The sequence below is a fragment of the Grus americana genome, chromosome 3 (genome assembly GCF_028858705.1).
Source record: "Grus americana isolate bGruAme1 chromosome 3, bGruAme1.mat, whole genome shotgun sequence".
Lineage (NCBI taxonomy): Eukaryota > Metazoa > Chordata > Aves > Gruiformes > Gruidae > Grus > Grus americana.
This window is the reverse complement of record NC_072854.1, coordinates 117564224-117578695: the sequence shown is the minus strand read 5'-3', so window position 1 is coordinate 117578695 and position 14472 is coordinate 117564224. Positions and strand designations below refer to the sequence as shown.

Here is a 14472-nt window from a genome sequence, read left to right as displayed (position 1 = left end):
CACACCCTGACCCTCCCGATGCCCAAGCTGATATCTGCAGAAGACTGTCTGATGCGTCCTCTGAGTCTTGTGCCCCAGTTTTTATCCTGTGCCAGCATCCCAGCTCCAGCACCTCTGTACCAGGAGCGTGAGGAGGTCACTGGTTGCAAGGGGAAAGGTTTTTAGGCAGGGCCTGGGAATGAGACAGCCAAATGTGACAAAGTCTAAAGGCAGCTATGCAGAGATCCTGAAGGAAATTAACCTTAACAGGGGTAAATAGCCATTAACTTAAAACTGTTATTCTGGCATGATGCTTTAAGCTATTTTGGGGGTTTTCCTTTCTATTTTTTTATAGTGATGATGAAGACTTTTTTTAATTCCTGATGACATGAGGGAAAAACTGTTGGTCTGCAGCCTTTTCCAGGAGGAAGGTGAACTGCAGGCCTGTGAAACTGGTACAAGCAGGAGCACAGACAAATTCACCTCAGTCATGTACCAAGCTGCTTAACTCTGGCAGCACTTGGCAGCTGAATTATGAGAAAAGTGATCGAAGCAGCCCAGCAGAGATTGTGGAGATTTTTTTTCCCTGTCTTTGCCTCTGCTTTTCAATGGGCTGCAAGGCTTTAATTTGAAGTGGAAAATACAGAAATTTTGTAAGTTCCATCAAAAGGATATTTATACAAAGAAGTCTTGAAATGTTTATTTTCCAGTCAATAAGAATAAAGTTAGTAGTGGAAGAGTTTAATTTACCTTTTAGAAACTTGGAATCTCAAAGATAAGCTTGAAAGAAACCTACATTTATCTGAATATATGGTGCCACATCTCTAATTTATGGAAGTCTGCCCACAGAGAGCTTTCAGCTCAAAAGCAACTTCTTGGTTTATTTTCAGTCTTGCCTTTATAAATTATTTTTCTGTGATCATACCTCTTTTTTTTTTTTTAAGCACTCAAGTTTAAAAAAAAAAAATTCTAATTAGTTTTTATTCTTGATTGGAAACAAAGCCTGAAATTTTAATACATAGAAATTAAAAAAAATAAATAAATCTGAAAGTATTTTTTTGTTTCATACTGATGATTGCTAACTACTAAGATAAAAAATATTAAACATGCTATGGGGAGTGTAATATGTTTGAATGAACAAAATCTAAAATGAAATGGGCAACAATAAACCCAAAATTTTTCAGCATTGCTTAATTAGAAATCAAACACCTTTTTTTTTACCCAACAAAATTGTCATAGAGACCATCAACACTGCATATGGGTTTTGATTGCATTAAACTGCATTTTTGGTGGGCAGCTGTTTTGTCCCATGTTTCAGCCAAGCATTCGCAATTAGTGTTCCATCAAAGCTGAAGAGCTCATTATTAGTTGTGCCAGATGTGTGTGTTGTCAGCCGTTTCTCTTTGAGCCCTTGTCATCTCTTTGATAAAGTTGAAGAAACCAAAATTACTGCGCTCTCTCCCTCACCTTCCCTGAGCCTTTCTGTAATTCATTTGGGACACGGTTGGAGCTTCCCGAGGCAAACAGGTTTATTAGTAATTTATGAAAGATTTATCACCCGTGTCGGTGGATTTCTTGGAGATCATCATGTTGGATCTTTTGATGTTCCCTTTTGAGTTCCACTTTCAGTCTTTCCTCTGCATCATCTCTGTCCCTCACTCTGCCTATCCAGCCACTTTCCTTTGGCCCAGTCATTCCCATGGTTCACAGACATCTTTTTACCTTGATGTTCTTCTGCCCTTTTCCCTTAAGTTTGCTGCTGCTGTAGTGTTTTGGTTTGGTTTGTTTGGTTTGTTTGTTTTTTTTTTTTTTTTTACACTAGTATTACCAGGTCTCGCTTAGGAGCTTTCTTTCACCCATTGTTATCTTCTAAAATGTCACTGAGACCATCTGCTCCAAACTGACTCTTCTGAGCAATTCTGGTTCTCTAATATAATTTGCACAGACCTTGTTTCCAGACAGAGTTGGTCTTCAGCAAAGAACTCAGTAGCATAAAACCCAAACAAGCCTGGTAAGTGTGACAAGCATATCCTTTTAATATAAATGAACCTCATCTTTTCATTACTTTTAGTACCTCTCTGCCATGGCTGCCTAAGCTGAACATTTGTCTACATGGATATTAAGCAGTGGCTAAGAGTCAGATTCAGGAAACGACTTCAGCCCATGGGTAATCATATTCCCATTTAGCAGACAGACATGTACATGCTGTAGTCCCAAGTGAAATGCATGAGACTTTCAGCATGGGCCTAACCTTAAGTATATTCAAATGCTCAGTTAAATACTCTCTTCTTTCAAGGGCTTTATTTTTCTGTTTTGTGAATGTGTATTTTACATGAAAGCTATTTCTCTGTTCATTCTGGATTTTAAACTCATAAAGTAAGAGTGGGAGATTGCTTTCACTGGTTATCTCAACAGTTTTCACCTTCTGCTTGTCAGACACCATGTTGCTTACCAGCCCCCCTGTCGTTCCTTATGTCTGGAGGTAATAAATGAAAGAAAACCAAAACTGCTTGGGAAGGAAATTACACCTTTCCTTCTCCCGTCCTCTTTGCTCAGCCCAGCTGGCCTGCAGTCAATGGATGCTGAAAACCAATTTTTATACTCTTCTTCTTTACTATTTGCATTATTATGTCACTAAATTTGTACATAGAGTTCTTACTATGTACAAATCTTACTGGCAGTATAACACTTGTATAGATAAACGTGTGCTGAGAGGATTCTGCCTGCAGCTTTAAGTAACTGGAAACTGTGAATTAGGCTTCCAGTCTTCAAGTGTCCTTTAAGCTTGAAAGGTCCATGCAGTCCCACACAGTGGTGGCGTGACATATTTCATCTTAGTTATTAATTCCTGTGCCTGGTAAGTGCCAGCCTTCCTGGCTTCACATATCTTAGGTACAAAGTGGTGCCTGCTGTAGCCCTCTCTCTTCGCTAACAGCATTTAACATAACATACAGCAGATCAGGAGCCACGTGCCTGTAAATAATGCTGCCATTGTTAACACATTTGTAACAGTAATAAAATATTTCACTAGTATAAAGCAATGAAAATGTTCAGGTGGGTATTTTTAAATAGGGCAAATGATCTTGAAATCATTTAAGATAACTGTATCCCAAGCCCTTTAATCTAGGCCTCTGCACATGAACACTGGTTTTGCTTGGCTTTATCAGTTTGCTGCAATAACTCATACATCCATCATTGTGCTCAAATGGCCCAGATGTGTCTTACAAAACCTCTAAGACAGTCATGGCTGATTTGGCAATCAGCCCGAAGTGGAGCAATAGTAGCTCTGCTCTCTCTGAACTCATTTACTGTGGTTTCTGCTTTGCTTTCCTTATACCTGTGCTGCTCAGTATCAAAACAAACCAGTTTAAAGCTTGCTCTTATACACTGTCATAAGATGATCCATAGCAAGGCTCATAAATAGACGTACCTTTAGAGTGCTTGTTCTGGAATCTTTCTGAAGTGACTTTTATCCGTAGCTGACACGGGCCAACTCATAGCTGTGAATTGGTCCACTCAACTGCCGTGGCAGTTCCTGATAGCATTTCACTCTCTTCATACTGTACATTCAGTTACACAGGTTCTCTGGTGTTCTTGATATGCAGACAATATAAGACTCTAGTTCTTGCTTTTCTTCAAATAGGTCTGTTCATTCCCTGTCCTAATAACTTCTAAAAAAGATTGTCAAACAATAATGTTTCACTTTCTTTCAACTGTGGGCTTTTTAACAACACATCTAGTTCTTTCCTTTTGTAGTATCTTCTCATGTCCCATTTCTGTTGCACCAAATGTAGGTATTATCTTTGAGTCTGCTTCAGAGTCTACTTAAAGCATGGTTGTATGCCCGCTTCACAGCTTCAGAAAGATAAGTTTAAGGGAGACTCAGACTTGTGCAAAAGGATGCTCATGTGTTTCATGCTCTCATAACACGTAAAATTTGGTTATTGCAATATTCTGTTTGCAGCTCTTCAGAATGCTACTGCTCATACATCTGCTAGGGTGAACAATTAAAGATGAAAGCAATGTAAATCTTGTACTTAGGACTCGGTTGACTTCCACAGGGATGAAATAAGTTCTTAACGACTTTCTCTGACATACTGATCTCCTTTGGCATGGTACCATCCTGTGCAGTCCCCAGGGAAAGAAACACCTCCTGTAAATGTTAGTACTTTGTTGACCTCATACTGAATACTAACTACTTGTTGTAAAATAATCGTAGTTATTTAATGATTGTTTAAAGATGTCGTCAGCAATCCATTTGGGAATTGGAATTGTTAAACTAATTTTATATCATTTTTTTAAATGCTGTTGTAGTTCTGACTGGTAAAGCTAGTAGTGTTGTTTATTTGCCTTCTGTTAGATGGGCCAAAATTTATGAGGAACCTTGGACCAACAGATGAGGTTGGAAAAAAAAAAAAGCAGGGTTTTTGATCCATCATGTCTACAATATTGCTTGTGTCTGATGTCGCATGACATGTTGGTGAATAAATTGGATACAAAATCAAAATGGCCTCTATGAAACAGACTAAAAACTGATTAAACGCTAGGTTCTTAAGTGTAATTACAAAGTGGGAATCATTGCTGAAGTTGATTGGTTTCTGGAGAGGTTCCAGAGGACTGGGGCCAAGAAACGATCTCTGTAAGATCTTGCTAAATCCAGTACATCAATGTAAATTCATTACTGATAAAGTTTGTAGGTTAAAGAAGGAAGTTGTAAACTATGAGAGAGGAGTGCTGAGTGACCTGGATTGTTTGGAAAGCTGCATGCAAGTAAATGATGTGTATTTCAACAAAGTAGGGTAATATATATCTAAGGACAAAGATCATTGGCCGTGCAGGACATAATAACCTGTCCTAGAGAGCAGCAGTCCTGAAGAGGGCTGGGGGGAGATGAGAGGTGTACGAGTCAGCATGGGTACTCTGCCGTGCAGCGGGAGACTCGGTGGTAAGGAGACTGAATGAAATCCTTGGCTGGTGAAACCCTGGGTACTCAGTAAGAATAGAAATGTGATGTAACATCCATTTAGCACTGGCTTGACCTCTGCTGAAAAAATATCTGATGCGGCTATAGTTCACAATTCAAGGAGTAAAAAGATTTAATGGGAATGATTGAAGGGATGGAAAATATGCCTTACATAAAGAGACTCAGGGAGTGCTATTTAGATGTCTTTATCATCACAACTTTAAAGCTACCATCTGGGGAGGAAAAATTCAGTAGAAGTTCAGTAGTTCCATGGACAAATTCATAATAAAAAAACCCACCCAGAAGTCAATGCAGGACTAATCAGTATTTTAAAGACAGGCAGAGTTACAATTTTTTTCCAATGGCTGTAAGCAATCATTGGAACATTCTACAATAGCTGTAATAGATCAGCCTTGATTTTTAATTCAAGATTGGTACATTAAAAAAAGAAAGACTATGGACCAGAAGCAAGAATTAATACTGATAAGCCCAACAGCTTACATAAAGCACTAGGTTAGCAACCAAAATAGTCATGTCTGGTCTTAAACTTCAATAGTCAACTCATAATGACTAATTTTTTTTAAATGGCCTCTTGGAACTGAGTTTTCTTGGTGTTATTCAGATCTGAATTTTTAACCCAGTCTTTCCTAACTTCATGTCTCTTTTTAATTTTTTTTTTGTTTTTAAACGTCATCACATAGACAAAACCATCAGAGCTCAACATTGTGAGGTTTATAAGCTAGAGCAGAGCCAATTGGTGCCATCTCCTCAGCACTGCAATGTCCCTACCGTATAGTTCTTCAGTGGCACCAACTTGCAGAGCAGTACTGTCAGCCGGCTGTCAGGGATGTTGGAAGATAGGCAGTGACTGACTTAGTCACGTTCCTCACTCAGACCCATCATATGGTCCTGGTTTCTGTGTGCAGGATCTTGTCTTGCTGATTAGAGGAGGCCAGGAGTGCTGCTCCATTCATTGCCTTTGGTATTGATGTTCCTTTTTCTACAGACTGGTAACGAAATGGAAAGAGGCATGACAACCAAGGGAAGACCTCTGGGGGAAGAAAGGCTTATGTATATTTTTTCACAGACAGGAATTTAAAGTAGAGAAAATCCCTTTCCCCTGTTTATTTTTTTATTTTCCTTTAGTTTCTGATCCTGAGGAACAGCTATGGATGGAAACAGTAGGCCTCCACCAGCTGTCAAGCAGTCGCCAGTAGGTATTACTGAGCTGAGAGTCTCACGGGCCCCAAGGCACCTGGAAACACGTCACGCAGCAGGATCTGCTTTAATACTGGGAAAGATGTTGTAAGGAGAAGTGTCGCTCAATATTGATGAAAAACAAACAACTTGGCTTAAAGAAATAACATATAAAGTTGTTTTTAATAACTGTCTATGCTTAGAACAGGCATCTAAAAGCTGAATACTATTGACATAGTCTCTTAATGAGGCTGCAAAGATGTTTTCCTTCTCTACTGTGCCATTTCTAATGTTTTACCTTTCCCTTGTGTTTGATTTTTTTTAAACATCAGTCATTCATTTACAGCACTTCTGTTGATTTAAATGGGCTTTGGATCAGGCTCCAAGTTACCATTTCCCTTCTGTTTAAATAGGGATTTTCTTTTATCCAGAGGAAAGAAATCGATAATTTGTCATGACAAACCAATGCTCATTTGGATTCACAATCACGCAGTGAGTCTTCTGTCGTTTTCTAAAGTATTTTAGGATAATGGAAGAAGAGTTTCACTTGTGATCTTTGCTGTTTTCCTTTGTTTTCCCAGATTGATTTAAGCTCTGTACTCCATTTCTAGACCGGATTACAGTAAATCTATCATTCTGTTTGTTTTAAAGGCAGTACTAACTTTCCATGCTTTCTGTGCTCCAAGTCTTTCCCAGGGGACCATTCAGGGATCCATCAAAGGATTAACCTTTGGCATGACAAATTAATAAACATATTTGTAGGAACAAGCTAAACTATACCTTGACGTAAGCTTGCATATTCTGTACCCTTCGTTTCCACTTGAAGTCTTGCAGATGGCAGATTATTTTTTACAGAACCAACTTCCCATCCCCTTAGGTGCTGCTGCCTCTCTGACATCCTCCTAGCTCCCTGTCCTTGGCTGTCTCACCACAGGGAATGCCAGGGGGCTTTCCTGCCAGTGATTTCCCTGCAAACTCACGTCCTGGGTGTCCCTGCACAGCCGAGCTGCTTGGCAGCACGGACTAGTGCTCAGAGCAGAGAGGGGGGCTCTGGGCCTGAGCCTTTCCTCTGGCTTTGTCCTAGGACTGCCTGACCACCTCCCTGAGCCTCGGCGTCTGCAAAAAGAGGGTTGGCAACACATTGCTGTTTGCCCCGTGAGCGGCTGGCTTGGGGTGCAAGCTGGAGAGGGGTGCGTGGGGGCGCTCCCGGCCCCTGTGTTCACTGGGCTCTAAAGAGAAGCCAGGTGCTGGCCCCGGCCATGTGGGTTTTGCCAAAGCGTTTAGACCTCCTTGACCCTACATCCACTTGCCTGCGGGCTCCTGCTCTGGGGGGGTCGGGCTCCACTCTCCCCCCCACAGACCCACGGGAAGAAGAGCTGGAGGGATGTGGGGGGGGGCTGCTGTGGGTGCTGAACTGGGGCTGGTGTGTGGTGTACAGGGGTAATTGGCGGCGGGAGCTCGGTGGGGAGAGATTGTGAAGGGTGTGTGAGGTGTGTCGGTGGGTACACGTAGAGGGGGGGTGCGAGGGATGTAGGGGAGGCGCTAGGGGTGTTGCGACGGCCGTGGGGTGTGCGGGGGCGTGAGAGATGCGCGCCGGAGGGGCAGGGGCGATCCTCCTCGCCCATGATTGGCAGCGCGGCAATCTCCCCTCCCGGCTGGTGCTTTCCCTCCGGCCGCCGCTGAATTAGAGACGAGGAGGGGCTGGGAATGCGGAGCTGGCAGTGCGCACACACACGCTCTCTCACACACGCACCCCGACACCCCGGAGCAGTCCCTCGCAGCCCGCCCGGTCCCCGCTGCCCAGCTCCCCTCCTGCTTCCGCCGCTTTAATTTTTTTTTTTTAATTTCATTATTTTATTTGTTTCCCCTCCCCTCTTTTGGGCGCTTCCCCGCCTCGCCCGCCTGGCGCCCTCCCCGCGGCGCGGCGGGCTGCCTCCGCGGGCGCGCAGCGCGGGGCCATGCCGGCGGGGCCGCCGCTGCTGCGGGGCGCCCTCCTCCTCCTCCTCCTGCTCTTCCTCGGCGCCCCGGCCCGGGGAGTCGTCTACACCAACCATTTCTTGGTGGAGCTGCACGGTGGGGGCCAGGCGGAGGCCGAGCGGGTGGCGGCGGAGCACGGCTTCGGCGGGGTGCGGAAGGTAAGCCCCCCGCGCAGGCTCGGGGCGTTGGGGAGCTGCGGTGCCCTTCACGTTGGGCTGAGGGCATGCGGAGTCCTGCCGTGAGCATCCCGGCGGCGCGGGGGTGGCCCCCGCCACCGTCCTGCCCGCGACTTACCTGGGGAGAAGGGACGGAGCGGGGCGCGTCCCGGCTTTCCCCGCGTTAATCCTCCCCTTTCTGAGGGGATTTTAGGAGTAGCGGTGCCAAAAGCCATTGCGAGTGTTCCTCAGCAGCGGCCCAGGAGGGTGATTTTCTTGGACTGTAAAGCAGAGGAGTTTCCCACATGGTAGCTCGGTGCCTTTTGACTTACTATGTAAACATCCTCCAATTGAGCTCCCATCCTGCGGGGCTCGGGAGTTGGGGCTGGGTGCGGGACCGGCTGGGGCCGCCCAGGGCTTCCTGCGCACGGCTGCAGTTGAAACGGCTTGGAGCACTTAAAAAAAAATAAATTAAAGCTGCATCTCCATGGAGAAGCTTGCACACAATTTAAATGGAAGATTTCATAGGGGTTTTGACACTGAAGTTTGTGAGGCTGGTGGTTTCTTAATATTCCTATTAATCTCACAGAGAAACAGGATGCCCCCAGGCTGAAGAAGCCGCTTAATATTAAGCGTGATAAACAATCAGTGCCTATTACTAATGAATGTAAGTTGGGAAACTTAGAGTGCCACTGGAGGTTGTTTTCTCTCCTGAGGTCCCAGGAAATCCGAGGTAGCCACAGGGGCAGGGAGTCTCTTCCCAGCTCCTGGGGAGCCCAGGTCCACTAGAAATCTCTTCCGTTCAAATAACAGTTAGACCTCTAAATATTTTAAGGTTCAGTCAAGATCTGAGGTGAAGACAGGGAAAGGCTAATAGAGTACCCTGGTCAATACAGTTCCTGGCAGACTTAATGCCCAGGCAGCACTTGGCTTGGAGGAATGTGGGGGGAAAGCGAGCTGTGAGCATTGCTGCTGCTTGTTTTTTGTTTTTCTTTTTTTTTTCTCTTTCCACGGCAGTTATGCAATGAGAGCCTGATCCTACTTCCGAGGAAATGAATGAGAATGACAGCCTGAACTTGAATGAGTGAAATGGCTTAAGACCTTGATTTAAAAAAAAAAAAAAAATGAAAAAAGCATATGAAGTGAGACTCCCTCCCTCTCGCTGCCTTGTCTCAACTCCAGTGGGAGCTGGTTAGAGAAATGAGGACAAGATCATTGTTGCTTTGACCACAGCCAACTCCTGCTGCTGATAAGATGCTTTTGTTTTGGGCTGACAGCCTTGTCCTGATAGTGAGAGAGCTGGGCTGCTGATGCCCTTGGGAAAGGATCCATTGTAGCAAGTAGGTCTTATTACATGAAACTTAGATATGGCTCTTTGGTCAACAGTTTTCCCTTTTCATTCCCCTCCTGTTCGCACTCCCTCCTTCCTATCCTGGGGATATCTGGCTGATAAGGCCTTACAAGGAGTGAAGGGTACTTTTCTGCATAGCTCAATTTCTTATTACTTTTGCTAGATGCTTTCAAATGATCCTGTGACCCACATGGGGAAGAAACAGGGAGAGAGGGGATTTTGTAGGATGAAGAAATGCAGCTCCTGGCCTGTTACAATCCTGTCCTCTCTACCATGCCTTTCCCCAGGGTGCCTCAGGCACATTAGGAGACATACAGATTCTTCATGGAAATCAATTTTGTAGCTCATCTCGGCAGAGAGCTGGAGGGAAGTCCCTTGGGTGTGCGAGAGGAGAGTACCTGATTTCCAGCACGGGCTGCGGGGGGGCTGTTTCCTGTGGACGCCGGTGTCTCTAGGAACGAAGCCTAGCAAAGCCATGGCACGATGTGCGTGTGCTCGCAGGGTGGGGGGGGCAGATGGCGACGGTGGCTCCTGTACCGAGCACATGCCGTCCCAAGAGGTTTCTAGGTTACATCATCCCAGTCCCTGAAAAGCTAGAAAGCCTCCCACCCCTCCTCCACAAATGCAAGAGGAAATAGCACCCTACTATCTGCAAGGCAGTAATTTTAGGGAACAGGAAAAGTTCATAGGGTTTGGCATTTAGCTGTATCTGTCAGAGGATAATCCGCGAGAGGCTGATAGCCATCTCTGTTCTGCAGGGGAAATCTGTAACGCGGCTTGGGTGGCGATAGTCGGCCGTTAATAAAGGCTTGTGCCATCTACTTCAGTGTCTCTTCAGTATTGCTGAACAGAAGAGTCTCCTAATCTGTTTTGCTTTCATCAGGCTTGTCTAGCGTCTCTGCTTACAGTCTGCAGACTCAGCTTTCATGGCGATAACGATGGTGCAGAAAGTTGAACACGGCCATGTGTGTGTATGGAAACAGAGCTGTTAGTGGTAAACTCTCAGGGGAAAGTACCATGTGTAGATATGCTGTCTAATGAAATATTCAAAAAATACCAGAAAAAACCCAAATTATACCACAAGGAAAAGTGATCTTTGCATACTTACACCACACGTACTGTTTGAATAATATTTATTTAAACCAAACCTAGTTACCTTTACCCATATTGGAGAAGAGCTGTTGTCTGAAAATAATTGCCTTTATTTCAGCAGAGAGACGTTCCCACTAGGGAATCTGCACGACGGCAGATGCAGGTTTTTTTCTGTGTGTGGATTTAAGACGTATATGAGAGGGATTTCTTTTATGCATGCTATGTATCACAGACCTCTTTTAACATGACCTTATGGGAGCTGATTTTTAAATTACATATTTTTAGTGCACATGTTCTTTTCCTAATAACAAACAATCTCTGAGCAAGTGCATATTGCATTTACTTAACAGCAGATTTCTGCAGAAATGCAAGAGAAAGCATTGCCTTGAAGATTAATGTTGTGAACTGTGCGATGCGCTTTCTAATTGATTCTTTGGCCATGCTTCCTGCCATCATTCTGAAACCACTACAAGACTTCAGGTGGGCTAAAATGTGTACTTTAAACTCAGTGCTTGATGAATTAAGAAGGGCTTGGTACTTATGTAAACAGGTGCCTATGTTTAGATCTAGGATCCTAACATGAGACAGAGTCTCAAAAACACTGGTCAAGTTTTCTTTAACCTTCCCTGAATTAATCCCGAATACAGACCTCTTTGTAACTCTGATTGTGCTCTTTGATTTTTTTTTTTTTAATGTTTGCAATTTTTCAATCCACTTGTACCTGCCAAATTTGATTCTATATATTCCTGGTGAAACAGATACTGTGATAAAGCGTATTCTTTTCTTAAAATGGTTAGCCTTTCCATCTTTGAGCATCCAGGAGTCATGAGGATGCCCCCCTAATAGCTACATGTTAAATTGTGAGAACTGCAAAAGGAACAACTTTTTTTCTCTTCTTTTTATTTGCCTCCTGGCATGGTTGCCACCAGAATACGTTTCTTAATGCAGGCTGAAGAAAACTGCTTTCTGACCTTGCCTTGGAATTCTTAATTCATTTCTAACAGGAGGAGTTGGAAGAAGCATTTGGAAAGGTCTCCTAATTGGGGGTCAGAGTTTAGACATCTCTTTCCATTTCATCAACAACACAGACAGAGACAATCAACAAAATGCCACCATAGCTAAATATGCCACTTCTGGTGAAAGATTTTAAACAATTAGCATTCAACGGCCTCAGATATTTTAAAATAAGAACCAAACACAGATTTCAAAACTTGGAGGATGTTATATTCCCCAAAGCTGGTCTGTTTTCCCCTTGATGTATCACCTGATCACCTCTCCCTCTGAATCTTGCAAAACCCAAGGTACCTCTCACAGCTGTGACTTTTCTGCTTCCCATTTTTGCTTATGAGGCTGCTGGTTGAGGACCAAGCTTTCTGGAGTTGGCCAGGAATTTCTGGATGAAATGTTGGGAGCCTGAGGGTTTTTTACATTGCATAAATATGGACTTACAAAACTTAACAGATAAGCCAGATTTCTTGCTGTGGCAGCCCACTTCTGCATCTAGGCTGGCAGCCTGTGAGTTGGGAGTTGTTGTATGGAAGGCAGACCAGGAGGCAGAATAACGGGTTTGCACCTTTGGGAGCTCTTTGCCAGGATTTCCTTCAGGGATCCTGCAAATTTCATCCCAGGGTCCACACTCTAAAGCCCTGAAGATCTCTTCCTGTGTAGATCAGTCCCTAAATCTGGAGAAGAGGTGTTTGCCTAGCTTGATATTTGAGGTGCCAGGATATGCTTCTGCCTGCCCAGAATGCACTGTGGTGGACGGATGGGATTCTGCGCATGTAAAAAATGCTGGTTGTGGATGTGGGCCTGTATGTGTGCTTATAGATATGTGTGTTTATATACATACATATGTTTCTTGTTCCTTTTCCCCTAATACCTATGCATGGAGCAAAGCAGAAAGAGGGGTGAATTCTTAGCCAGGCTCCTGGCTGACCATGTGTGTGTATATATTAACCAGCCAAGTTATGCATGTATATGGTGGTCCATGCTTTACAGATAAACAAGCTTGCGTTGCCTTCACACATGCTGCTAACCCAAGCGCTCATGAAAGTTTTACTTCTGGCTAGTTGAAGGCAGCACAGAGGGTGCAGACTGCAGACGTGCTCCGGTGTGGAAACAGATGCTGAAGCAATGGAGCGTCCCCTGTGAAGAGGAGGCAGAGAGCCCGGGTCTCCCCGCATGGGCCCACTGGAGTGCAAGGACTTGAGATCAAGCCTCAGACTGCAGTGTTTCCATGTGCTAATATGTGTTTAATAATTAATTAGCTTGGTGTTTTATGCTGGCCTAGAGGAAAGGATGTTTGTTTGCAAAAGTAATCCTTTATTATGGAAACAGAGAAACCTCTTAGAAATGGAAAGTACAATGTAATTTTTTGAGGAAACCAAGAACTTTAATTTCCTAGATTTCACTGTTGCAATTTTGTGTTGCTAAGATCAGAAAAAGTAAAATCCATGCAAATGGTAATTGTGTAACTACCGAGATTTCAATAGGTCATCTCACCATAACAGAGAATTTTTCAGTTTCCAGGAGATAGTCTGAGCTCATATGTTTAAATTAGAGGGAAAAAGCAATTAACTAGCAGGAAGAGTTTGATCCTGCTGTGGTAAGGCACGCTGCTGGGTGGTGATGGAGAGCTCCCTTTTTCAGAAAAAACTTGAAAGAAAGTAATTGAGGAGATGCAGAGAGAGAAGCCATCTGCATTTGGAGGGATTCTCGTCAGCTCCTTGTGGGTAGAGTCCAGGTGTATCACTGGGCACAGACTGGGAAGTCCCGTTTGCTCCTATTTACACTCGAGAGAAATGTTGGTGGAATTAGATCAGAGTTTTCCTGTGGTAGTAGAGTTTGCCTCATATGTGGAAATACTGTATTTCTTTCAAAATTACGCTTTTGTGATTTGGGCTTCTTTTATTTTATTTTGCATTCTTCCTTGGTTGCAGAAACAGCCCCAGGAGCAAACACTATAATTGGCTAACTCAGAACATAAAAAATCCGCCATTACTTAAATGTACCCATGCATCTGAAAGCTGTAAGCTATCCACAAGAAGAAGGATGTAAACCACAGGCTGAAGTACATCCCTAACCCAGTTTCTGTAGAGCTCCTTCTCTACCAGAGACTCAAACCGACTGCTTGTTGGCGGTGAGTGTTCTGTTTGAGGTATAAAATAATTACCTTGTCAGATTTTTCATAGCATTTATTATTTGAGTGTAAAACAAGAAGGTCAGACTCCCATGCTATAGAACCCTGCTGTAATTGCTCTATTACTGTTTTGAATAAATGGTGTAGTTCTGTTTCTTGGCAAAACACACACATGAAACCTTACCTTTACAGATAAGTTTTGTTTACTGAGCTACAGCTCAGTAAACACAAAGATACAAAATTCTGGCTATTTATAAAGCTGCCTGCATTTATAATTTTGTTTATTCCATGTTGCTTGAACTCATTGGTGAAATTGAACATGTGGTAGAGACCCAGGAAACACATTACAAGTAATTCCTCTTTCAGTTGTGTTTTTGATGATGCTGCCCAACTGGGGATGTGCAGTTATTTGTTTTCATTTAAATTATATTTAGTTTTGCAAGTGTCAAGGAGAAAAATAGAAAGAGAAAATGCAAGAAGTGAACAGCATTTCCAGAACGCTGTTATCCCAGCACACCAGAACTGAACACGGTGTGTACTAGCCTATGTCCTGCAGTCTAGCCCCAACTGCCCGCCTGATGAAAGCTCCTTGCGGTGTGATATGAAGGCATCAGGGACA

The 14472-nt window shown here is 43.6% G+C and overlaps 1 protein-coding gene across 1 annotated transcript in view; it reads left to right on the top strand.

Annotated features, from left to right (window-relative positions):
* The first annotated feature begins 7751 nt into the window (after positions 1-7751).
* The window catches only part of PCSK2 (proprotein convertase subtilisin/kexin type 2), a 108756-nt gene continuing 102035 nt past the window's right edge, over positions 7752-14472 (top strand). The window contains exon 1 of the mRNA XM_054821047.1: positions 7752-8274. Within this exon, the coding sequence (XP_054677022.1) occupies positions 8098-8274 (177 nt within the window). The 5' untranslated portion in view covers positions 7752-8097. The remainder of the gene's footprint in view (positions 8275-14472) is intronic.